We start from the raw sequence: 26,261 nt of genomic DNA, 5'->3' as shown, positions 1-26,261 counted from the left end.
GAAAATCAAAGGGTTACAGAAGAGGAGAGAAATTTGGGAAGTGTTCCCAGAAATGTCCCTGGTTGATGAGCTCAGTGCTCCAATGTTTCTATATTGGAGCTCAGCCGGATCAGATGTTGATTCCAGATCAGACCGCGGCTGATGCACACTGTAGTACCACCTAAGTCCTGCTCTTGGATCAGTGCCTGCCTAAACAACACCTTGTTCTGCTCAGTTGCCAGACACTCTAATCTTCACTTTTTATCTTCCTTAAACCGTGTCAGGGAATCGAAAAATGATGAAGCAGTCACTTTCTCTCCTCTGTGAAGCAAAAAAGGCTTTTAAGAATCACAATATGGGGGCAAGCGGAGCTCAAATTACCCATCCTGCGCACGGAGGGGGAATGACGGACGGAACGTATGACTGGCAGAGAAAGGGAGAGGATTTGATAAAAGGGAATGCAAAGCGAAGTGCAAAGAAAATGAAAGAAAGACCTACGGGGGTGTAGAGGGAGAGAGTAGGAGATCCGTCCGGCAGATAATGAAAAAAGGCTACCTGCTGGAGAAGTCATCCAGGGAACGGGCGCTCTGCCAAATTCAATAACAACATGAAAAGTGTGTGGGATGGAGGGATGAACGATGAAAGGGGTGATGCAACTGCATCTCAACACCGTCCTATTGCTGTGATGGCGGAAGGGTGGACTTGGAGCGGCAGGGGGCACAGGAGCGACCCTTCTCTTCACTGCACTGGCGGCATTTATGCCTCAATATACTGCTAATCTTTTTGGGTAATTGGTAATAGTACTTGTGTTTTTCTCATATTTATGTCGTGGCAACTCCCTCCTGCGATGCTATACAGCACCACCTAGTCTTCCATCAGTTATGAATGCAACCTTCCTATTTTCTCTTGAGCCACAGGTATCCAACTCAATCGTGCGATGAAAAAAATATGGTGAACACTGTAGCTACCTTCTGCAGATATTATATTATCTGCAGATATTATATTGAAAGAAAACAGGATGGGTGCTGACCTTGGGTTGGGCTTTGGTGCTGAGGTTTTCAGGCTTCTCCCAGCAACGGGTGGACAGGTTCAGGATGGCAGTGGCCGCCATGTGGGCTGCCTCTGCATCATGGGAGTAGTCATAAGCCAAAGCGGTGGCTTTCCCGTAACCATGTAGACTCAGGCTGGGCGAGGACGACTTGGGGAAGGAGGGCTTGGCTGCAGAGGAAGCAATTGAATCAGAACGATCGTCTCCAACAAGAGCTGGGTACGGCACTGGAGATGCCGCTTGGCTTACTTTTGAAGGCTTTGGGTGAGGTTTCGCTGGTGGGCATCTTTGGGGCAATCATGCGCTTCCCGAACACTTGTGCGTCGAAGCTTGCATAATCGAAGGACACCTTGGAGTACTTTTCCAGCTCCTTGGCCAGGTTGGCACGGGGAGTACTGGGGGCCATGTTGGGCCTGTAGCTGCCATACTGGGGGACTTCAAGTTGTTTCACAAAACACATGGGCCTGTCAGGAGGACGGGGAGAGAAGAGAGAGAATGAAGTTTATATCGGGGTCCAATGCAATAGGCGACTAAACAATTATTAATCTACACATAAAAACAGACTTCACTGTTTTTAAATATATGTGTTAAAGATAGGAAAGCCATTATTATTTCAAAACAACTACCCATTTTTGCATTTCCAAGCACAGGTTTTGCTCAGCTGTCAATCAAGCCAAGCTCCAGAGCATTCAACACGGAATACAGTGCATTTCACAAAGCTCATTTAAGAAAACAATACAAAAAAACAAACGTCTCATTATGGGGTTTTTTTTGGTCCAAATCCCTGATGCTGAGTCCGACCGCCACAAAGCGTCCGGAAAAGCAATTAAATTCCCGACCTCCATGTATACCTTGCTTAATTAGGTCAACGGCCGCATTATTAATTAAAATACCAGCAAGGGAGAGTGAGGCATAATAGCGGTTTTCGCTGGCGTTAATTATCATTCCAGGGTCTGAGATGGAGGCGCCTGGTGAGATGCAGCAGGTCTGAATGAGACACGCAGGGGTCGCCGCCATGATTCCACCAGAGCGCTGTATGAATCAAGATTTTCTAAAGAATCTCTCACTTCAAAACAAGAAAACCTTGATTCAAAAAGACTCTGTGGGTATTTGCTGATTACAGATGATGTTGTGTAGGAGCTGTTTGTTCTGCCGAGGACATCAGAGCAACTCGTGACCCAACTCTAGCTCTTTCCTTCAAACTCTCCTCTCTTCATGAACCACTATCTTTTAAGATATTAGCTTGTTCTCTGCCTTCTGCTGCTAGTGATGCGCAGATAATGCCTCGAAAAGAGAGCTCAGCTCAGTATGTGGTGCTCGGTTTTATTCAAATGTTTCTTCAGATTCAAACATTTTAGAGAGCGCCATCTAGTGGGCTCCAAAAATGGGGACACTCATGAAACCCCATGCGGATATGAATCTGTGAATCCCAGGTGACCCTGACTTTTTTCTGAGGCACACACCTTAAGACTCTGTCATTGGGACTTCCTTTCAGGTGCTCGCTGCCAGGCTGGGAGAGATGCTGCTTGTCGTGGCCCTTGTTCAGTTTCTCCGCAGCAGCAATGGGGCATCCAGAAAGACTGAGGGTGAAAAGATGAATATTAAAGCGGAGCATGTTGCTGACTGCAGAAGTCTCTCCAGGACTGATGTGGACTGACACATTTGCTGTCCTGCACACATGCATATTTATCTCATTGCAAACACACTAAGGGAAAACAACAGCGTTGAACTGGTTATCAATATATATATATATATATATATATATATATATATATATATATATATATATATATATATATATATAAAGGTTTGGAGTGAATTAGTGTGTACCTGCGGTGTGTGTTGCGGTTGCTGTTGACATGGCCCTGGCCAGTGCAGCCAGGGGTAGGACACTTCAGCACATTCTCATGCATGGCCAGAACTGGAAAAGAAGAGGTGGAATCTTCAGAACACAGATAAGTGTGATGTCATGTTGAGGTTGACCACTTCTTATGTTGTTTTCCAAGTTTGTTTTTCTATAACTCACTGTTTGATTCAACAATTTCTGGCAGCTCTCTCTACAAAGGGCTTTCTCCCTGAGTCTTTGTCCTGTTGTACATGTCTACATTTGCAATTTTCGACTTCAGTCTTTATCAGCAGAATGTTGAAAATTGCAAGCACGGATAACTTGCTTGCTGAGCCGGCCATGTCTGAGTACACGGGTGGCGACCTAGATTCAGTAAGCCTGGATCACAACACCGACACTTGGAATCAGGGGTTGAGCGTGAACGCGTGTTTGTCGCTGTCAAGTTTATAGAGTTCACAGACAAAATACTCACTCTCAGGGGGAATCCTGTCCTTGTGAGGACATCCTGACAGGCTGCGGTGGTGGGGGTAAAGACCAGTCACGTGACCCGTCCCATCGCACCCTGGGGTGGGACACTTGATCTCCCTCTTCTCCGGCCTATTGCTCTCTGGAAGAAGCATGGGGAGGATTGGTGAGAGGAAGATAAGGAGGACAAAACCCCGCCATCAGACAGCACGCTTGGTCGAGCGTGAAATCCAGACATATTTCAGTCGACTGTACTAAACCAACATATCAGTAAGTGCTCCTCTTGTTTAATTCATAGCCACTTATGCCATTTATCACTCGGAGGACAACAAAATAAATACTATCATTTTCAAATATAACAGGACATTTTAGTGGAAAATCTGTGAGACCAGAAGCAAGACGTGTGTCTGCTTCCACTTTGACACAGCAGTTGTGTGCAGTGGATCTTGTGAGTTTAGATCATGGGCCTGCAATCAAGACTCAATCTCAGGTGCCCACTCCTCCACGCCGCTAATGCAAAGAGGTTTGTCATTATCGGCTGCCATGGAGAGGGAAGGGAGGAATAAGAAGAAAAAAAAAAGACGGTGGCGTGATACTCTATTGGCCTTTAAATTGAATGTTAACGAGACATGCATCTCCTAATTAGTGTTGAGCAGAACAAGAACGTCACCACAGGAGGGAGCAGAGGCCGAGGAGAGGGCAGCACTACCAGGCATGTAATCACACTCCAGCTAAACTGCGAGGAGCATGACAAGTGGGCACCGCGCCAACACCGAGCTGCAACACATGCGGCACGTAAACAAGCGGACCTCCTCTGCCTCCGTCCCGCTCTCCAGAAAGAGCTGCCTCCTGACTTCCACAGCCAGTCTAGCCACTCGTCGCTGTTTGCTTCTGCAGGAGCACCTCTCTTCAGGAGGAACCCGCAGAGAACATCTGTCTTAAACCCACAGCATCTGCTTTAATCACTATTTAATCAAGCTGGGAGTTATTGGAGCCGAGTGCCACCTTTTTAACTCCGGAACACTGGTGTTTGTTGATTCTTCACTCTGTTTTCATGCAAAAGACAACTCTGCCGCTCATCTTGTCTTCATAGCTCTTCTACACTAGCGACACAACTCTTATTCGAGCAGCCCATGAGAACCGTATCAGTGTTGCAACAGAAATATTTCATCAAGAGGCATCAACCTGAAGAAGGCTACACTGTATACACAATAAAAAAGGCATTTTTCATGTTCTCCTACCTTTAAAGTAGCTCTTGCGAATGACGTCTAGGTGCTTGGGCCGGTCCTCCATGGTGAAATATCTCTGGTGGTGGATGTCTGGAGCTCTGAGCAGCTCTCTGGGCCCGATGGGCTTCACCTGCTCAGCCTTCAGAGCGATGGCTTGCTCCAGCAGACCGAGGTTGCCTCTGGTCATGTCGAACATCTCAGACTCGTTGGAACGCTGGGAAATGCTGTCGTCGTCGTCGTGCTCATCGTCCCCGTCCATGTCATCAAAGTCCTTCTCGTCCGACTTATCGGATCGCACCTCGATGATGTCGGGAGAGGCCGCGGCCTTGTGGATGTGGTAGTAGTTGTGCACAGGACTGTGGGAGCTGAAGTTTAAAGGAGGGCTGCTCTTGTAGTTTTGCACAGCACCCAGCTTATGAGAGTCATATTTGTCCACAGGACTGGCTCTGTGGGGGCTGTGTGAGTTGTAGTCCTCCTGAGGACTGACCCTGTGGTCTTCTGCCGTGATGTGTTTTCCCTGAGATGCTGCGGTGCTGGTGATAGTGCGAATAGCAGTTGGCACAATTGAAACAGGCAGGATGTGGTTCACCTCCCTGTGGTTCTCCTGTCCTTCCTCCTTCTCCTCTTCCTTCTCCTGGCTCTGCTGCAGGGGCATCTCTTCCTCCTCTTCCTCAGTCATCTGTTGAATGTGTGGTTCATCAACTGGCCTCTCCTGCTGCGTTGGCTCACTCCTGACCTCTTCCTCTTCCTCAGCTGCCTCATTCTGCACATCAGACTCCCCTACTTCTTCAACATCTGTCTCCTGCATTTCCTGTCTCTGCCTGTCTTTCATTTTTTCCCCCTCTCCTGCTGCCACGGTGACATCCTCCTCTGTCTCCATGGCAACAGGCTGCTGAATGGCCTCAGTTGGGACATTATTTTTGTTGTCAGTTTTGCAGGTTTGGCCGAGGTGGAGCAGAGAGTTCGCTACCTCTTCGGTATCATGAGCAGGAGACTGGGGCTCCTCTGGCCCTGGTGAGGCCGCATCCAGCTTGGACTCCACGATCACACACTCCTCTGTGGAAATAAATGTTGAATCGGTCAAAGCGTTGACAGAACAGTGAGTTGTTGCGCTGTTTCAGGCATCAGCAATATCTTAACCGTCGGTGGTTTCACCTTTCTGCCGACACACTCTTTTATTGGAAGTCACATTGAGACACAAAAACACACTGTCATGTTCACACACCCAACTCCGGGGAAACCTGAGTCAGAGTTTTGATCATCAGTGGAGCAGGTTCTCAGCTCTGGACTAGTTGAGCAGTAATTATGAACCAGCAACTGTGTGACTAGCATACCCCGTAGCTACAGTTCATCACTGAGGCTCACTGTTTTTAAGTCATGTTAAAGTCAGAATGAGCTCAGGACACTGGTTTGTAAATATGATCGAACTGAACTTCTGAAATGGCAAGCCATAAAGATAGTTGGTTACCTTCATCTGCTGTTGTTGTCTTCTCCTGACACATTTCCTCCTCATCCTTCTCCTGTGTCTCCTCCAGCTGTCCGTTTGTGTGTCCATTCTGAGTCAGTTCTGCACCTTTTTCCTCCACATTCTCAGCTTTCTCTTCCTCCTTCTCTCCATCGCCCTCAGCCTCGCTGCTGGCATCACTCTCTGCGCTGAAACCATCGTCCAGCGCCAGTTTCAGGGGATATGACTTCCTCTTAGAGACGGGTCGCTCTGTTTCCTGCTCTTGCTCAGCTTCCTCCAAGCGTCGCTTCCTGGCTATGGGGCATCCCAGAATACTGAGGATGAACAGGCAACAGAAGAGTTAGGGAGCTTTGTAACCAAATACCTGTCTAGTATAGGTACCCATGAGTGAGTGCGAGCAGGGTGATGCAAGATGAGTACGAGCCAACACATATGGCCTGAGGGTGGTGCCATGCTTGCTCACACAAATATCTCAACCAATCTCAGCCAATTGACTGGAACATTTAATGAACAGCTCTTATGGAGAGAGGCGGCAGCGCGAAGCAACAGCGGATGAAATCCAATAAAGCTCCTCGTGCTCTCACCTGGGAGACACTGAGGAGGGTTGCGGGGAGGATCTAGGAACAAAGTGCACGAGGAATTGCCTGATGAACGAAAACATGTGTAAACGGATAGCTAATACCAGACCCTCAATAAAGAGCAGTCACGAACCAGCGAGCCGCCCCGAGACAAGCCGGATCTGTGAGGGTAAATGACGCAGACAAGGGACGCTGCGCGACGAGGATTAGAGCAGCTGTGAATGAATTAATCTCGAAATCAAGCGTTTACAACCAGCCACTGCCATTTCAACATGTGATGTGTGCAGAGCATTATTAGATTCTCTATGTGCCAATAGAAATATTCAGGGATTGTAGATTCCATCAACTGCTCATGGTAATCATGTCGTTGTATTCCTGACGGAGTATATGACTGGCTGTTTTTTAAAAAGAAAATAACAATTTTAAATCACTATGGAAAATACAGATTTAATGAAGTCACCAGTAGTGACCTCTGCTGGTCAAACCGGCAACCACGTGAGCATCATTTTCGCAGGCGGGTTCAGATAATCTAATTCATGGAGCAGAGTGGGACCACATCATCAATTTTTAAAGGTTTTTTTTTCCTTTTCCCTCACAGCCAAGGACGTCGTGTATAAAAAATGGCTTGTTTTATCAACTGTTTACATTTGTTTATTCCAAAATAACAGTGGCACCGCTTGTTCTCTCCTCCGAGTCATTTCACAAGAGGCTCATGTTTTCGCTGGGGTTGTGCTGATAGATATTTGTCTGATTCTGGAAGGACAGACAGAGAAGAAGGACAGACAAGAGGGTGGCGTTGTCATCTGCCCTACCTTCTGTGTCGTGAGTATCTCCCACTGATATGGCCCGAGCCATTGCATCCAGGGGTTGGGCAGCTGAATGGAATGGATGGAGGTTAAAGATACGTTTAACACATGGAAGCAATTTTAGTCCTTAAGCAGAAGCAATGATAAACAAGGGAAATTAAAAAAAAGGGCATGCAAACATAGGTCACATAAGATGCACATGCTCCACGACACTACTCACAGATGTGCGCCCCTCCCACCCCGCCAAACCCCTACAGCAGCCTCGCATAATGCATGAGTGCAGGTGGCATCAAGGCGGAGAGAACATAATATTGTGTGTCGTACATCAACCCTGGCCTATATCCTGTTGGTATGAACGATAAGGATCAGCAGAGAGCTGCTGTAATTTCCCCTCTTCTGCTCTTCGTACCAGCCATCATTTTTGCACCCCCATCCTCCTCTCCTCTGATTCAGGTTGCTATGACCCCTCAGGACGGCTCATTTCAATTCTCATTAACTTCCAGCGGCGATTGCCCTTTATTACTCCAATTACCCTTATTATTAATTTCCCATGTAAAAATGCAGCATTAGCATTTTGAATCAGAGCGATAGGGTAATACACTGATCTCAATAGCCAAGATTCTTTTCGATCGAAGCTCAAAGGTGCAGTACGGTGAGTGAGGATGCTTTCAACAGAGAGGATAACAGACAGAAGCAGCGTGGCCAAGAGCCTGGGAGTAAATAATTGCCCCTCGCCCTCAAACCTCCTCTGTATCCTTCGATCTGATAGCAAAAAGATCATACACCCTTTTGATTGCATCTACTGTATGTATTCATAGCAGGAAATGGTGGTGGGATTTGAGAAATCAATAGCAGTCAGTTTGAGGGACTGGCCACTGGCTGAGGAGGGATGATAGGAACTAAAAAATAATAAATACCAAGGGGGTGTACAGAAGTGTTTTCTGTGAACATTAAAAGGACTTTATGAAAGGACTTTGCCCAAAGATGAAGGTGCATCCTTACCTTAGTTCTGCTCCTATGAGCTCAATGGGAACTGGGAGAGTGAAGGAAAGAGAGAGAGAGAGAGAGAGAAAGAGGTGTAAGAGAGGCAGAGGAAAGGAGATCAAAGGTGAACGAGTGTTCTGAAAAGCACGATGCTAAAAGAAACTCAGATCAATAAATCACAAATGCATTAGAATCCCAGGAGGCTTCCTCATACACCGCTGACTGCAAGATCAGGAGGGAAAAACACCTACACACTCTGCGGCGCGCGCACACACACACACACTGTGTAAACATTCACACACACACTTATTGTATGAATAACACACAAACGTGGAGGAAGAATCTAAATCACATCTGTGACAATGTTGTGCTGAGTTCAGCAAACCATGGATGCCCTTTAAATAGGGTGATTGAGTAAATAAAATTAAAAGCTCTAATCAGTAGGAAGCGTTCAGGGGCAACTTATAGTGATTGCATCGTGAACACAACTCCTCCAACACACATACAGGCGGACGTTTATTGATCGAAAGCTGAGCAATAAGAGCGTTCGGAGACGTGTTCTATTTAAAGTATGTGAGACAACAATATGATCCTGAAATTCCTGGATCAGTTTAATCACATGAGACACACTGAAAGTGAGCACACACACATACACAACTTCAGCGTGTGTGTGCGCGCTCCGTCTGTGTTTCTCATTCTTTCATCATTCGGTTGGAGTGACTGGATGTCTTCCTGCGCAGCAATCCGCCGCCCTGCAACTGTCTCGCATCATAACATTGCTCACAAACATCTCTCTTTCCAAAGTGTGTGAATTTTACATGTTTTGAACTGAATGGATGTTCTTTATTATTAGCAAATGCTCTTCAGATATTTTTTTTCCCAGTTAACAACAGTGTCAATGTAGGGCCGCAGACCAATCAGGAGGCCAATGTCGCCCCCTAGAGAATGGTTCTCCTGACAAGCTTCACTACTGTACATGAGTTGCAACTATGACACTTGAAGGTAGACGTCCAAAATATGAAGCAGACGTGAGTGTGTGTATGTGTGTACACCTGTGTTGAACACCCACCTCTGATTCCCTTTGACCGAGTACGAGTTCGCTTGTCGTCACCCTCAACACTCATCTGAGGAAAAAGCAGAGCATTCGTCAGATGCCATTGATGGAACAGCAGACATCCCAATGCGTTCTTTGCCACAAGCATTCAGTTCAGAACCACATAAATTAAAGTGCTACATTAAACCACAAGCAAAGGGGAGCAGCTTACAAAGCCTCGACTCTCCTCCTCTTGCCACACCACCCATTGCGCCCCCTGTAATTTCCTGCATCTGAGTGGTGCGCATGATTGTATGCTGCGCAGAGGCAACAAGCGACGGTGAGCCTGGGGCCACAGCCTCCGTAAGCAGAGTGAATGAAAGTCATAACTACGTCAAGTGCAATAATAAAGCTAAAACATAGTGCCTTTAAAACACCACGATAATAAGCCTTTTAATATTTTGAGTGTACATGCGTGTGTCACTTTGTGCCTGCTGCCGAGTCCTGCTTTTAAATCCACAAAGGAGCAGGTGTTAACCCTGGTCTCTCCATCATCACACACACAAACAGGCACACACACACACACAAATGACCACACCCCTCTACTCTCCTAAGCTATCACATGCTTTTCACGCACAATGGAGACATTAACTTTGAAAACTGAACTTTTTCATTGCGAGGCTTTTTACTCTCCATTTGAAGCCCTCTCTTAAGCCCATCTTCACCCCTCCTGTAGTTGCCCACCCCTCCTCTCCTTACCCAGGCACTCAACTTCTTTGTTGCCTCTATAGTCAAGTTGGCACTGCTGCAGCAGGACTCAAACACGGGGCCCTTGTCTCTCTCCCTGTATTTGGCAAAGCTCCTTTCCTGCTAATAGACAAGGCCTGAATGGAGGGATGAGAGGAAGATGCTGTTGTTTAGGGCTTTTATTAGGCTCTAAGTGTCTGCCCGGAGGTACAGGTGCAAGAGCAAGCCCCTCCCTTCCTGCCAGCAGTCTTCACTGTCTTGTCCTGTCACTCTAGTTCTCCTTCCACTCCAACTCTTGCCACTGAGATTGAATCTGAGATTGAAGTTGTGCAACAAGCAGCAAGTGGATTTTGAGCCTCTAGTTAACTGAAACAGGAATGTCTTAACGTCTTATTTGTTTGACTATCACTATCATCTGCCACAGCACTAAGAAGCCACTTAACAACAGTATAAGGGACGACCCATAGAGATGACAGCAGTAGGGACAGCACTACTGAGAGTGATGATCGGTTGTAATTCTGAAGGGCATAAGCAATAACAGTCAAAGCCTCAGTGTAAGCAGAAGAAATATTAGAAACGCTAATGCTAATTTAACAAAGCAAAGCAGAAAAACGACAAATGTGGCGGAAAACTATACACTGAGTAGGAGATAACACAATTTTGTGAGACAATTGCATGGTCTCTAGTATCAGCAGGCGAAGGTTGAAAACATAGTGAGTTGTAGTTGAGATTCAGTAGAAGCAGTGAATGAAAAAAACACATACAGAAGTCATTCCACATTCACTTTGAGAGGAACTTTAACTATTCAGCAGATAAACCGATCAAAGGGAATCCTGCTTAGTGTCACTTCAACAAAACTCTTGGTCGCTGGTATCATTAACTACAGCTCAGATCAGTTTGAGCAGCTGAGCCTGGTCCGAGGTGTTTTACTGTGAGATCAGCTGCTGGTTCTGGCTGAGTCAATCACAGTTGATCAGTCATTATTTCAGCCGGGAGCGACCTAATGAATCTGATGACATGTCACTGCGGTTCAGGCGCGACCGTGCGCTGCATGCATCAGTTGTGAACATCCAAGGCATTCATTTATTCATCAATCGCGACTTTCCTCCCAGATAAATTTGCCTCTCGCGATGCAGTCATTAATATGGTGAAGAACCAATCAACACTTGAAATAATGTCACTGGCTGAAGCCTGGTCAAAGATGATCCATCTTATGTGGATTGCATGGAGAAAATGAAATGTGGAACCAAGCAGTAAATTCAAGCATGCGAACACCCGCCACTTCCTTGCGATACTGTTTCTTTACTTTTCATCCTGCTCCTTCTCCTGACAGTGAGCGGATGAATCAGAACCTGGCCTGAAAAGGGACCCTATTGCTTTCATGTTTGTGTAACCATAGTTACCACATTTAAATAGGTAAGCACATCTGAGTTCTCCTTTTTTCTCTATTCCAACTCATTAAATGTGCATGAACACATAGTCACAGTGAGTGAATCCAGATGCATCCTGGCACCTGATTTTCATAATCTCTTTCAGAGAGACGCTTTTATTGCACGTTCAAAAACTTGTCCTTTATCTTGTCTTCTGATGAGACTCCCTCTACGCACAGACGCCTGGATATCTGGTCAATAACAGAGAGCGGCGGGTAGTGCTCCTCTGCCCACATGAGGAGGAAGAGGAGGAGGAAGCAGGTCCCTACAGGCGGTGTTCACATTATCAATGATGTCCTTCTCCGTGCGTTGGTAGGTGCAGGATGACCACCGCTCGCTCTATGTAAATGGCTAGCTAGGGGCAATGACTTCAGAGAGAAGGTCAACCTTCGTCCCCTGGCATGCATAAATGACTCTTTTATTCATTTTCAGGTTTACAAGGAGGTGGCGGTGGACTGAAACCGTCATCACCGAAATACGACCTGCGGTTATCGGGTGCCAATTAGCTGATCGCAGCTTCGCGTCTCTCTCGTCCAGCTGACCATGGGCTTCCATGTCGGATCCACCATTTCATTTTAATAATTTACACAAGGCAGAGCAGCGTGGAGAGAAGGTGGGGATGGAGGGGGGTTGAGAAGGAGGTTGTTGTTTCTCTTACTGGATAATGCATAAAAAAGCAATGCCATTTATAAGTGCCCCTGATTTTATTGCCCTGTTTGTGAGGAAACCGCTTCTTGGCCCTGCTTCTGCTGTGACAGGTATCAGTGTCCCAACAGAGGGGGGCGCTCAGATGATGGACTCCTGCTCTCCTCAGCTCCCTTGGCAGTAGAAATCAAACCAAATCAATAAAAGTCATCTCTTCAGATGAACCAGAGCCATCAGGGGGGAAGCAGAACTACTTTTACTGGACCCAGGGGGGAAACAACCCTGCGCACCCCACCCCCCTAAGACGCCTGCCTCTGTCATCCCCCCTCCGTCCATCAGTCTCTTTGTTGAACGTCTCGGCAGTGACGCGTACAGAGCAGATACTGGTACAGTGGAATGAATAACCTTGAGATGGGAGAGAAGTTTGAAGTGCAGGGAGGACGGCAGCAGGTTTGCGGAGGGTTAGAAGTGAAGAAGATCGCCTTTCTTCTCCGCTGATATGGCGCGATATCATGGGAAAAAGTAAGAGCAGTTGAAGGACATCTTTTTCTGCATTTCTTTTGTTATTGTGTTTCAATAAAAACCCTGTGAAGTGAGCTCCGTGGTGGGAAAAGCGCTGAGCCGTGTGCGCTGAGCTCGACTAAACTCGACTAAGCTGAGCAGGTTCTGGGCCGTGGATGGGCTGGGCCTGGGGGAGATTTGGTGTGCTGTTTGATTCATAACCCCTCCTCCATCCCACCCAGCCCTCACCCTTTTTTCTTACTTTCCCCGCTGAGTTAGGAATTGGGGGAAATGCCCAGGAAGCAGAAACAAGTAAAGAAGGGGGGCAAGGGGCCTTGTCACTCACCATGATTGGTCGACGGCTCTGCAGTCTCTGGGAGGCCTGACAGCGACTGCTGGTCCTCTCGCCTCGTGTCCACCGCTGGTTCACCAGCTCTCCCCGAAACTCATTTTCTAGAAAGCAAAAGCAAGAAATAAAATCAGAGACAGGGGTTCAAGGGGCCCTGTGTTTGTAACAACATACGACAGCGAGGTTTGCTTGACGACACAGTTGTCACATTATATCATCAGCAGCAATGGACAGGTTTTAGTTGAGGGGGTGTGGATACAGAGGGGAACAGGACAGTGGGGGTGCTACTTTAAAGGAAGGTCAGGCCACTCAAGCATGCGGCACACACTCCTTTATTAACTGGAGGAACAGTGAACACACACACACAGGCATGGTTAAGTGCCCCAGCTGGGATCCCTGTCAGTCTGCTATTAGAATCAATCAAATTTGTGCATTTTTATCAAGCTTTTCAGGTTGCATGCACAAGCAGGGGAGAGGGGCTGGAGGGGGAATGGTCAGTAAATAATGAACCACCCATAAATCAAGCCTCTTTTTTCCTCCTCTTCTTTTTTTCATCAACATAATAGCTGCTCGCTTCATCCTTCCGAAGAGAAACATTAAATCTTCGGTGGCGACTGAAGAGGTGTAAAACACAGAACAGGGATTTGCCGAAGATATTTCGGTTCAAGGAGATGGATGGCTAATGTCCAATGACAAACTTTGCAACCAACGTGCCCTTGTGTGAGCTTGCTTGAGGTGGTGAGAGGGGAAATAGTACACACTCAGCTGCACAGAAAAAGGTAAGAATAAAAAGAAAACATCGCAGGTCAGAGTCAACCAAAGCATTGGGAGAAAAAATCAAAAAGGTTTCCAGGAATACAGCCATTTAAACGCAATGGAATCAAAGCTCCAACACGTGACATGAGAACACAGAAGAAACCGCTCGACCAAGGGGTCCCAGCGCACCTCCACCCTATGCTTACATCAGCCCCCCCCAAAACACTCCTCCTGCCCTCTCCCCTATCTGCAAAAGCCCATCCAGCACTCTGCAAAACGCTTGTTTATCAACTTTCCCTCGCCCTGCGCTGAAAGTGATTACAACAGCAAAACTGTTTGTCTCCATCTCTATCTGTGTCTCAGCACCTCACGCACACATTCCCTCCATCTTTTGAGTGAATTGAAGTGAGCATCCATCCTCCATTGTTGGTTTGGAAGCCCAAATATAAACCCTTTCTGTAACACGCTGCCTAGGGACATGTGTCACTGCCACTTTCCTTTCAGTCCAAAACCATGATGGAGAAACTACACTAAGGCTGAAAAACATACTTCTGGAAAAATCTGAATTTTGTGTACATGAATAGCCATAAACTCTATAGATAAGGTAGATAAAACACAATTTAAGCTGCTCTGAACTGATTAAATTCTGCTCATTCACAGTTAATTTACTTTAAAACGAACAAGCTGTGAACAACACAATTAGTTTTTTTAACAAGCCGCGAGAGGGGGACCTTGGGGAGACTCTATACTAAACTAAGCTCCAACAAAAATACCAAAACTCCAAGAAAGAAAAAATATTAGAGACCAAATTTTTGGCTGGGATAATTCCATTTGAGTCCAGTGGCTTAGTAGGACAATGGACCTAAATCCATAGTTAGATTAAACAGCAGGTTGAAGAGTGTAACAGTATTAGAGTGGATGCAGCCGAGTATACACTCCCGCCCTGTAAAGCAGGATTTACAAAGAACTTAGTGTGATTACAGCGAGCCTACGGCCGGGAAAAGTTGTGGGACAGTCTCATATTACCGGCTGATTTCTGGGTCACTGTTCATGTGGTGAAAAAAAAGGTAACCAGATTATGTGAAGATGCCAAAATTGGATTTGTGATGATTAGATATGCGAGGAAATATCTGCGAGTGGAGCACAGAATTAAAGGGGACGTGAGTGTGTTCTTGGCAGATATGGGATTGGGCTGTAATGGGCGGGGGTGTGGAAGGGGAAACCATGGAAACCAGTTTTTTTTTCTTCTCGCGGTTGTTTCTTGAAGGCCACACTGACCTCAGCATCACTTCTCAGACACTTCCACTCCTTGGTGTGATATACAACTATTTCCTATTTAATTAAAATACACTCATTAAGCATGAAATTCATTGCTTCCAGCCCTTTTATGTAAAATGCGCCGTCTCTATTGAAAGCTCCGCCGCCCCTGACCTTTGCATGTATTGCTTGGATTTCTGATGGGCTTTGAATGACGAGGGCACAGTTTAGCCCCAGCTGCTCGTCCAACATGTTTATTACGCTTCCCTCCTCCGGCACCTGCTGTCCTCACCACCGGCTATTCAAGCCTTCGCAGCTCTGCTATCATGGTGACTACAAGCTCACACGCACACAGGAGAAACTTCACAGCCACATATGCCTCTATAGTTCCTACTGACAACATAAGGCACCAATAACCTAATTCTGTAATCCACTAAAACTGGGTTACAATTCAAAAGTAGGCAGATGAAAACAATGGCAAAACACTTATCTGGCTTCCATCAAACTGTCAAATATCAACTCACATTCATTCTGCAAAGCACCAATGAGCATTTCTCCATTCTTCCGGCAAACATAAGAGGATCGACAACTGAGACAATTGCTCACCGGATGAAAGTGAAAATCGACATGTAAGAATAGTTTGAAAAACTAAACAGTTGTACTGTCGTTTTTACTTGATACACCTTTTGTTTTCTAAAAAGATATGCCCGGCATCATCAAAAAAAATCCTAAAAAAATAGACACACCACTAGCGAGTTTTACTCACTAACAGAAGTAGAGCTGATGAAGAAAATTGGTTCATTTTGGCACTGCATGCGCATTGAAATAGACCAAATGACACACAAAACAATCTTAAAACGTTTAATGAAAAGTAGCTCGAGACTTCAATAACATGACTTGTTGCAAGGATTGTTATATTAAAATAAACACTATTGATGAATTCACATAAAAGCAATCTAATATTGTTTATAGGTCTGATTAACCCCTGGATGCAGTATCATCATCTTATTCAACCGCTATTCAGATTGAGCGCTAACTGCAACTCTAAGTTAGATGTGTGTGCGTGTATTAGTAGAAATAGTTTCTCTCAAGTGATTTATAGTCTCAAAATGAGTGGAAATCTTTGAAATGCAAATCTGGTAAGCAATGTAGCAAAATCATTTCTGGTTTGGAATGCAAACATTGCTGCTTGAGTAAGTTAATTCGATTTTTTATATATATTAAAATACAGTAAATTTTAAGATTAAACCGCTATTCATAAAATGTATCTAGAGATATAAAGGTGTTTCATGCCTCAAAACATTTTTATTAAAACATTCGTTAAATATATCTAAAAGAAACAACCTTCTAGTTATATGAACATCAGCTGAAGATTCAGCGTGCACGAGTAAAAAATAAAAAATAAAAAAAACTACGTGAGTGTTACTTAAAGAGAGGAGTGACATAAGAGCGTGTGTGATCATCCCTCATCTCTTTCCTCCATCTTAGGACGCAGGTGCTTTGAGGCGCATACACGCCACATTAAGTGTCCATGTAAGCAAAGCGAGATAGAGGAGGGAGGTGAGTGAAGAAAACATACACAACACTCTTAGATCGACCTTAAATGTGAACCTGGACCAGAAATCCGGGCGAGAAAGCGCCGCGGATGTCCGAGTTTCCCTTCCATGGGACTTTCTTCGCTTTATTTATCTGCGCAAAGGAGGCTGACATTTGAAGAGCATCTCTGTTTTCTGCTGCAGAGGATCAAATGGCCAACCCCTCCCTCCTCCCTCGCTCCATCCTGCCATCCATCCATCTGTCCGTGCGTCCACACACACTTTCACGCGCTACACAGGCTGACAAATATCCGCCGATAAACGCAGCCAGGTGAAAAACGGTGTAAGAGACGGAGACTTTCAAGCGACTTCATTACATGAGCATCAGATTATTAAAACGCGCGCGCGGATGAACTACTCCGCGCGCACGGAGTGACACTGAGGAGCGTAAACACGCGTCTCAACATGACCGCATCAAACTGAGCTTCACGTGGATCATCGTTTTTCTTACAGCTTGTGAAAATGTAAATAATACACAGTGGAAGCGTAAAATAATGTTTCATAGATGAAGCGGGTCAAAGTGTCGTAAGATCAAAGTTCACATTCGAGGCGTCTTCGTCGTTGAAGTCGCGTCAATCTGACTATTCGATTAAAAAGCGCAATTAAATAAAAAAATATAGTAAACATACAGTGTTGATAATAATAATAATAATAATGATGATGATAAATAATCATACCTGAGTTGCCGTTAGTTCCGTTAAAACGTGAAGGTTATCGACGGTGTCCTCCGTGAGCCGCACAAGTTTAAGTCGGATAAAAACGAATAAATATCCGTATGTGAGTATTAAGACAAGCCAGGGGGTGTGTGCTCCAGCTGCGGGCACTGACAGAGACGTGGGCCCGGACACTGCTCTCTGAGCTCCGGCTGCGGATCGACGCGTTAAAGATCTTCACTTGTTTGTAAGCAAAAACATGGCTTCATTTGCCTTTGTCAGCGAGAAAGAGGAGGAAAAAAACACGTAATATTGACTTACCTTTCCCTCATGAGCCATTGTAGCGCCCCCCCTTCCAGCCCCTCTCCTCCCCCTGAGCTACTCCCTCCCTCCGCCCTTTGCCATGACATCACGGCAGCCGTAGTAAACCTCCAGCATCAGATGGGTAGGGCTTGAGGACCCCCCCTCCTCTCCCCTTCACCGACCCACACACGCCCCTCACACACACACACAACCCCCACCTTCACTCCTTTACTACACACTCACTTGCACCCCCCCACCACCTCTCCCTCCTCTGACTTTCTCCCCCTTCCTTTATCAAATCAACTTACTACAATCTCTTTATCCATATCTCCTCTCATCTAAACAACCAAACAGCATGAAAATATGACAAAACACCGACTGCTGGAAGTCACAGCTGGATCAAACAGTTAAAAATCAGCTCTAATAATAATGTCCTACTCACGCCAGCATCCACGACATCTCCTAAGTCTCAAATCAGTTGCACTCAGAAGGAAAACAACACCAGTCTCCCCTACACATCTTACAAAGTGGTAGCGTCCAATAATTCATTCAGGAGACATTTTTTCCCCTTGCAGGAATTGATGTAGTAGTTGTACGCAGAGTTGCACTGACACACTGACTGATCATTTATGGGAAAAGCACAATGGGGGAGGGGTTAATGGCATATAGATGCAGCAGCTTTCTTTTAAATATATATAAGCATGTATGTCTGGATGCCCTGGGGAGGTGAGGAAATGTGGGCGTGCTTTATCAATCCCATTATCAAAAGACAGAAGAAGAGAAGCATGAAAAAAAGGCTAATGGTGTGAGATTCAAGGACTGATGGCTGTCAGTGTCTTGTCCACTCGAGGAAGCCAGAAGAGTGCAACTTGGACTCACTCCTAAATGTTGCCCAACCCTGGTTGTTTTTGAAACCATTAGTGGGAATGACAACCATTCATTACAAGCCATTTGAGAATAGTCGCCACAAATGCCATTCTTTATCTGCTGTCTCCACGCTGTGCACACGGGGAATATTCAAAAAGCCCAACCTTCAGCTTTCAGAAATTCTATTAAATTCTTATCTCTTTGCAGCAGGCTCTTTTTGTGCAATCCTATTGTTATGCATTGGGGCTGAAATCAATCACCGGCCGTGCGAAAGACGCCACATCAGTCTGATTTCAGGACTGTGGAGCGCAGAGGAGTCGCACAACAGTTGACAGAGCAATAAACAAAAGAAGAGTTGGAAGAAAAACTGCTTGGGAAGGAGACGTTCAGGCCTGAACTAGCCACGGAACAGAGCTTTCAGAACTTTGGACAGCTCTCACGCGACTGAGAGATCAGAACCTGGGACAGCTCATGGAACCCCGTGACCACTGCACGCGGTTATCTGCCTCAGAGGACTGATAGCCTCAAGCCACTTTAGTTGGTTGTGTTAATCTTTTAGAATGCTTTTAAAGTCAGCATTACGACATAAAACACACAATTTAATAAATAAACTTTCATTATTTTAAAGTCACTTAATAATCACCGGACTTTCAAAGACAAATAATTTGGGCACACAATATTAGAAAAGGTTCCAAAAGTAGTCAAGAACGGTCTAATGACTAACAGCAATGAGAGTAAATATCAGCACATTAGTATGAATTCATAAACAAAGTTTACCATCTGTTTCTGCAAGACTTCTTTTAAGTTTGTGCGAATGAGCTAAAATATTTCAATGTGTTTGTTCAATTCAATTCTCCAGAAGTTGTTGGCTTTTAATTAAACTGCACAACATCAGACTCAAAAAAAATCCACAGCATTATTCTGCTTGTTAAAATTCCATATAATACAGATTGATATTCAGACTGATACTGGTGATATCTGAAAGTTGTTTAAGCACTAGTTCTAATCAGTTTAAATAGTTATCAGTTTTACAAAACAAAATTAAATAAATACGCCGCAACAAAAGGTATATCTATAAGTTCATTATTACATGAGTAAAACGTCGTATTAAATGCCCAAAATTAAATTACAGGTCACCTTTTGGCCACGGAGTTGTTCAGCCCTAAATGGTCAAACCTGATTTAAAAGTGTTGAATATTGAATGAGTCCATGAATGATTGTTGAGGAAGGTGAAAACTTTGTCCCTTGGCCCTTAAGTCTACAGCTGCAGATGGTGCAGGGGCCCTCAGATTGCAGCAGTAATATAAATATTAGATGCAGCAGCAGCTGACTGGGCGCTGAGGTGGAGACCGGGGGAGGCCCCTGCAGTCCCTCGACAGATGGAACAAGCAGACAGACTTAGACAACAAAAAAAGTTTTAATAAGCCCGCAGCTTGGCATTGTCCCCACAGTCCCAGGGCCACACAGTGCCCTCGGGGACCAACTGTCCTTTGTCTGCTCAGGCTTCCGCACACAAGTTTACGAGTTTCAAACGTTTTTTTAAAAAAAGCGTCGGATGCTGAAGTTAGGAACGTGTCTCATTCAAGAACTTCTTCTATGCCAATTTACTACATCGAAATAAATAACTAACAAACGGAACAAACTTTTTTAAATGATCAAAAGAAGCGCTCACTCGGTATAAACCGCTTTCTCGCACTTGCTGTTCACAAGAATCATACCGATGCAAAAAGTTATGGAAGTGCAAAAGAGAGTAGAATACGAACCTAGAAAAGTGCGGCACAGCTTCATCTTCGCGGCCATCCTGTCTGTCTCCTCGCAGCGACCGCAGACTTCGGCCGCCAACTTTACTTCTGACCGCAAACTTGCTCAAACTTTAATCCAACTTGTCCCGAGTGGGACGGCAGAGTGCAGGGGGCGGGAGCTCGAGCCTGATTGACGCCAAGCGAACACCAATGAGAGCGGAGACGCTCTCGTGCTGCAGCCTATCACTGCGCCCATCGTCTCAGCTTTCAATAACAATGGAATAAGTGGCACAAAGAGCATCTGCTGCTGCTGACAACTTCTCACACTCACTCGCACACACACTCACATGCGCGCACACGTCAACCCGCACACACATTATATTAAATCTTTTTTTCAAAATACACGTTAAGTGTACCGTGCCATCAAACATCAATTCTATAATGACGTTAGGGCATTTCAGTCAGTAAGAAATTAAATTATGTTGTTCAGGAAAGATGCTTTATGCATGCAATACTTTCTTGTTTCAACTAAGTGACTTTTGATGATTCCATTTTGCCATATAAAATAAAGTAAAGCTGCCTTCAGAAGGGCACTCTGTAGTGTTCTTACAGCATTCATTAGCATCTTTGTGCACAGATGGACATCACACTCCTGCTGCCAGTCTTATGATAATGATCACACAATCGACATTAATAAAGAGGATATTTAGAGGATATTAAGCAAAGCCCAACACATTGCACCTTCCTGGCGTGATTTTCTTAATTCAAAAACTGGAGCATTCTGTGTGGTTGTTAGTTTCTAGCTGCAGGTTACCCTCTGAACATACCAGATGTACTGATGATTTTGCTAACTTTGGAGAGTACTCACACTGGACGTCCAGGCCTATTCACTGAGTGTGTGTCTGGGACAGACAGACAGTTCCTCCCTCCCAATAGCAGATGGTCTGCCAGATAATGAGCTCTCCCATTGCTTGCTCCTGTTACCCCGCACCCCCCATCCTTCAGGATGAGGTGGGGGGATAAACTTCCCTTAACGCACAATCCACTGCTTCTCCTCATCTCCATTTTCATCAGCTTGTAAGTCATAAAATTAAATTCACAAGTAAAAAAGGACTTTTTGGATGGAAAAACTTGACACTTGTCAAAACAATGAAAGTACAGTATTTTAAGTTAGACTAACAAACTAAAGTTTCCGCAAACAAAAGTGACTTTCAAATAAAAAGAAAAAAGAAAATTAAATAAATATTGAGCGCAGAGCTCAAAACCACACCGAACTTTTAGACCGCTTAACCCCCCAAAAAAAGCCCTTCCAAACCTAAATGCTTTTCCAAAATGAAAATGAAAACTACTCAAACTAAAATAAAGAACTGAATAAACAAAACTTTCTGAAGTAAACTATGAGAAAACAATTGATCACCTCTAAATCAGCAGTGCAGTTATTAATCCAACACAGAAATAAATGTTGTCAATTAAACTTCTGAGCAAATGAAATAGCAACCACTACTTTTGCAATAATGAATAATGAATAAATGCAATACAAAACATCTCAAATTCAGTAATAAAAACAACTTATTTAGAAGAGAATAATAATATCAATGCTAGAAATATACTGATGCTGAGGGAAGGATTACACAATTGTCATTTTCAGCAACAATATAATAAAATGTTAAGCAAACGTGTAGCACTACCATTAATTACACAATCTAAATCTAAACAAAATACCAACAAAATCTAGACTCTGTTGAGGCAAACCTGGACCCCAAACTTCGCACGTTTCCCTTCTCGATTCCCATTCAGTCCTCCCACTTTCCAAAACTTTCATTTGTCTATACAATGAACTCATGCATTAGAGCGTTTGAGTTAGAGAGAAGTCTTTAATTGCACGTTGTGATGGAGAGGCAACCGACCCTGTCCGTCCCTCTTCACTTGCCCAACAACAGCTGGCATTGGCTCCAGTAGCCATTGACCAAGACAGCCAGGACTAAGCAGAATAACTGCACGACTTAAAAGACTGAGTTTTTAAGGAAGTGCAATCAGAATATTTTTTTTAAAGTGGTGTTGTTCACTTTGCAAAACCAGATGAAGGCTGCCAAGATGGAAGTAAACACACATCTTTTGTTCAACACATTGGTTTTTCTTTATTGCATTTTCATGTTTTAGGATTCTATTAAATGTAAATATATTTATTTTATTATTTTTGTTTATCTTATGTATCTTCTGTTAAGTCAAATCGAACGTCTCAGTAAGTTTTCCTTCCAGCATATTTTTTATGTTTCTGACAATTATACTGCATTTCTCAGCTGGAAAGAAGATACATGGAAACATGCTATTCTCAGAAAAGTTTGCATCAGTAAATATAGTTTTTATACATAAAATCAACTTGTTTATAGCAGTGTTGGTCCAACAAACATTATCTTCATGGTCTCAGCAACTCAGCAATAGTTCACACGAAGTGCATAGAGTGTCAGGTGTGTATGTGTGTGTGTGTGTTTTTGAGTGTGTGGACAAAGAAGGTGTCGCTGTTAAGGAGAGTTGCTGTGTTTTTATCTGACGCTGCCAGGCAGACCCTGTATTCTTCCTGAGTCCGCTGCTCTCATTAGCCTATTAACTTCACCATTCACACACACACACACACACACACACACACACACACACACACACACACACACACACACACACACACACACAGACTGAACACACATTCTGGACAATCAGACATATGCAAACGCACAGAAATGAATGCATACACACAACCCACCCTCCCTCTCGCCTACCCTCTCATTCTATGGTGTAGAACAAGCAGCTGAACTCTGACATAGCCTCCAGCTGTCCTGGAGACAGTGGTGACAAAAAAAAAAAAAAGTTCAAACAAATACACACACTCATTCACACACACTCTTACACGCTCAAGAGCAGGAAACAAGACCTTGTTGAGAGAATGACCCGTGTGAGCTAATTAATGGAGATTTCACTCCATTTTTATTTTCATTATTCAGAAGTCCTTCTAAATGCTCACTCCTACGCCTTCATCAGCATTATTCAGCGTCTTCAATTGACACAACTTTCTACTGAGAGGAAACGCAGGGGTCACGGCCTGCTACATCCAGAATCCATTTCTTTTCTTTTTTTTTAATCAATATGTTTTTTTGAAATACAGATTTTAGGTTTAAGGAATATTCATGCATCTATCAACCGAAAAACCTCACTGAACCCCAAAAGTGAAAGTTGCAGTTATGAATAAAACAAGCCAGACAGAAGGCGTCCATGAATTCATACATTTCGGAGGAAGGTGCAACACAGGCTCAAATGTAAGTCAGAGGATGGGAAGTTCATTTCCCATGAGGTCAAACACTAAAAATCCCAATAAGTTGTGTTTCTTTTAAAGTCAAAACTAACCCTGTGACTAATCTTCTCAGAGACCCAGATACACCACTATGACCCAGATTTTTTTTTATAGTAGAAATTGGCAGATTTCTTGACAATCATCGCCTAAAAGAGTGAGCTATGAGTTTCAAAACAGATATACAACCTAGACACCTGCCACCTGCCGGCAATAACCTCAGCCCCGTCATCTCTGACGCTTCTGGCATCACTCAGTGCTTAACAAATATGGCAATAAAAGGTTTTCTGTTTGGCTGGAAGTTAAACAACTATCAGTCAAATTCTTTTTTGTCCAAAACGAGGGTCAAAAAGAACGTGATAATTATAAATTGCTCAATATTGATATGATATTTTTTTAGCAATGCAAAGTGAATGTTTAATAAAATAAGGTGCAAATCCCCTGGTAACTTTTTTGACATCTTTATTTGCCTTGTTAGCTTCTTGACACAGATTCACACACCCACGTGCACAGATGGACAGTGGAAACAGCATCGTCCCACTGATCTCATGATAACAATCAGGTTCATAACCCCCCCTCCGCCTCCCTTGCACTAACACTATCCCCTCCTCGCGCCGAGTCTCCCCACCGCTGACTTAACACCCCCAACGATGCTCTCTTTCTCGCTAACATCCATGCGGCATGATCATACCCATATCTGTCAACTCCCATTAGACACAGCTAAGCACCCACAAGTGTAGAAAAATCTATCTTTTGTGTTCCATTTAAAGATCCACCCAAGCTTGCATGTTTGCTACCAAGACCCACTTTGGTGTAAAAATACACTCAGCTTTGCTCTGCTGCCTTTTAACATGATAAAGACACAAACAGCCTCTGGCCCTTCATTACTCACTGATTACACTTCCTCGCTCTTTTCAGGGAGCTCTGCATTTTAACACAAACACACACACGTGAACACACAGTGAAAGCAAAAGGCCAAGAGACAGAAAAAGTTTGGCCTGGATGCCACTTTGGATGACCGTCATCTCCACTGAGCCTGTGCCCCCCGCGCCCCCCTCCCGCTGTCCTGAATCTTTGCTACCCCGACTGACAGAGCAAGGGGAGCCCGGATTGGGGGGGAAGAGGGCGACAAATGAAATGGGGTCAGCTTTGCCAAAAGGCATCACATCACCTCACTTGTCTGTCAGCTTAGCCGTCAATTACACAAATCTGGACTTCACCAAAAGATTCTCTCCAACTTGCAGGGAGATTTCTTAATCTGCACTCCAACGCCTGGAGCCTGGCGGCGTCTGAGGGAGAACTTGCACCCCTCCTTTCTCACCCAACAATCCAGACTAGCATCCCCTAGTAGCCACCCTGCTGAGGCCGACCGCCTGACCCCATGTCACCCTGCAAAGTCACAGAGTCAAATTCTTGAAGTCCCCGGCACTGTTGATTTCTTCATCTCATCCCGGACCCTCCCCTGCCCCCTCGCCCTTCCCTCCCACTCCACCTCGCATCTTATCCCTGACTTGGGCCTTTTCTCGTCCCCGCCTCCTGAGCTGCAGCCGGTCAAATCAGCAGCGGTAAGTATAGGCAGCACTTCACAAACAAGGCATGATTACAATGACAAAGGCTGCCACACTTTAGGGAGGAGCTTGGAGCAATTTGGAGGCTGCGGGGGCCATTGAGCGAGTGGCATACTTAATGGGCTTTGTGCGCCAGAAGAAAAGGGTCTGAGCTTTTGGGCCCAGCTGTCACTATGGAAAATATCAGACTGACACAGCACCCGATGCTCTTTGGCTTGCTCTCTTTTCTTCTAACCCCCCCTCTTTTCTCGCCTCCCCTTTTTTTCTCTAGTTAGTGATCACAAAAAGTGAAAGCTGTTGGAAAGAAATGGAAAAAAAACTAATGTGAACTCCCTCTCTTGATTTCTCAAACGCACTGATGGGGGGAAGCAGGCTTGCAGTTGTGCTCACACGCACCACACTCACACACAAATATAATGCATAGCAGGCTGACGCTGCAGTAATTATTCAAACCCGAAAACCCAGAGGGATAAATGACATTATTACATTTCACTACTTAATTACGTGTGTGGATAGTTACTAAGCGCTAGCCATCATGCATGCATAATATGGTAAGATCCACTCACTCTGCTTCATAAAGCATCCTTTCATTACCAAATGTAAAGAACCACAAACAAGATTTCAACGGTGGGAAAAAAAGGAATAATGATGTTATAACCTAAATTAATCCATGTGACTAGAAGCATCAATGTTTAGGGAATAAATTAAAATGTTTTCAGTAGTGTACAGTCAAACCTTAATTTTTTTCAAATTTTTCATTTAAATTAACTATACCATATTGAAATGAACTAGGGGAAAAATAACACAGTAATAACACTATATACTTACAAGCAGTTTCTTCTGTTCATGTGACGTATGTTTCCACTACTGTGAGACCCACGTGTAAGCTGTGACAGTTAGCAAACTAGTTTGGAAACAGACATGTTAAGAATCTTGTCTAAATTGTAAACAAGGGCAAATGTAAACAGAGGTTTGACTGTCTTGTTTACTTGGTAGCTTCTTAGTTAAGCACTGTTGATGACCTTAGCTTCCATTTTGACAGCTAAAATTGTGAAATATTTTCAACTAAATCCTC

General features: G+C 44.5%; 1 protein-coding gene across 3 annotated transcripts in view; it reads right to left on the bottom strand.

Moving 5' to 3' along the window:
- The window catches only part of myt1b (myelin transcription factor 1b), a 76,519-nt gene that overhangs the window by 9,332 nt on the left and 40,926 nt on the right, over positions 1-26,261 (bottom strand). For all 3 annotated transcript variants that reach the window (XM_053848292.1, XM_053848293.1, XM_053848294.1), the window contains exons 7-17: positions 13,103-13,209; positions 9,470-9,524; positions 8,419-8,449; positions 7,423-7,485; positions 6,036-6,346; positions 4,580-5,623; positions 3,346-3,480; positions 2,858-2,948; positions 2,491-2,607; positions 1,277-1,491; positions 1,010-1,197 (exon numbers count right to left, since the gene is read on the bottom strand). In XM_053848292.1, coding sequence (XP_053704267.1) covers positions 1,010-1,197; positions 1,277-1,491; positions 2,491-2,607; positions 2,858-2,948; positions 3,346-3,480; positions 4,580-5,623; positions 6,036-6,346; positions 7,423-7,485; positions 8,419-8,449; positions 9,470-9,524; positions 13,103-13,209 — 2,357 coding nt within the window. The remainder of the gene's footprint in view (positions 1-1,009; positions 1,198-1,276; positions 1,492-2,490; positions 2,608-2,857; positions 2,949-3,345; positions 3,481-4,579; positions 5,624-6,035; positions 6,347-7,422; positions 7,486-8,418; positions 8,450-9,469; positions 9,525-13,102; positions 13,210-26,261) is intronic.

This window comes from Synchiropus splendidus, chromosome 18 (assembly GCF_027744825.2).
Source record: "Synchiropus splendidus isolate RoL2022-P1 chromosome 18, RoL_Sspl_1.0, whole genome shotgun sequence".
Classification (NCBI taxonomy): Eukaryota; Metazoa; Chordata; class Actinopteri; order Syngnathiformes; family Callionymidae; genus Synchiropus; species Synchiropus splendidus.
The sequence above is the reverse complement of the archived record's forward strand: the minus strand, read 5'-3'. Positions and strand labels throughout refer to the sequence as shown.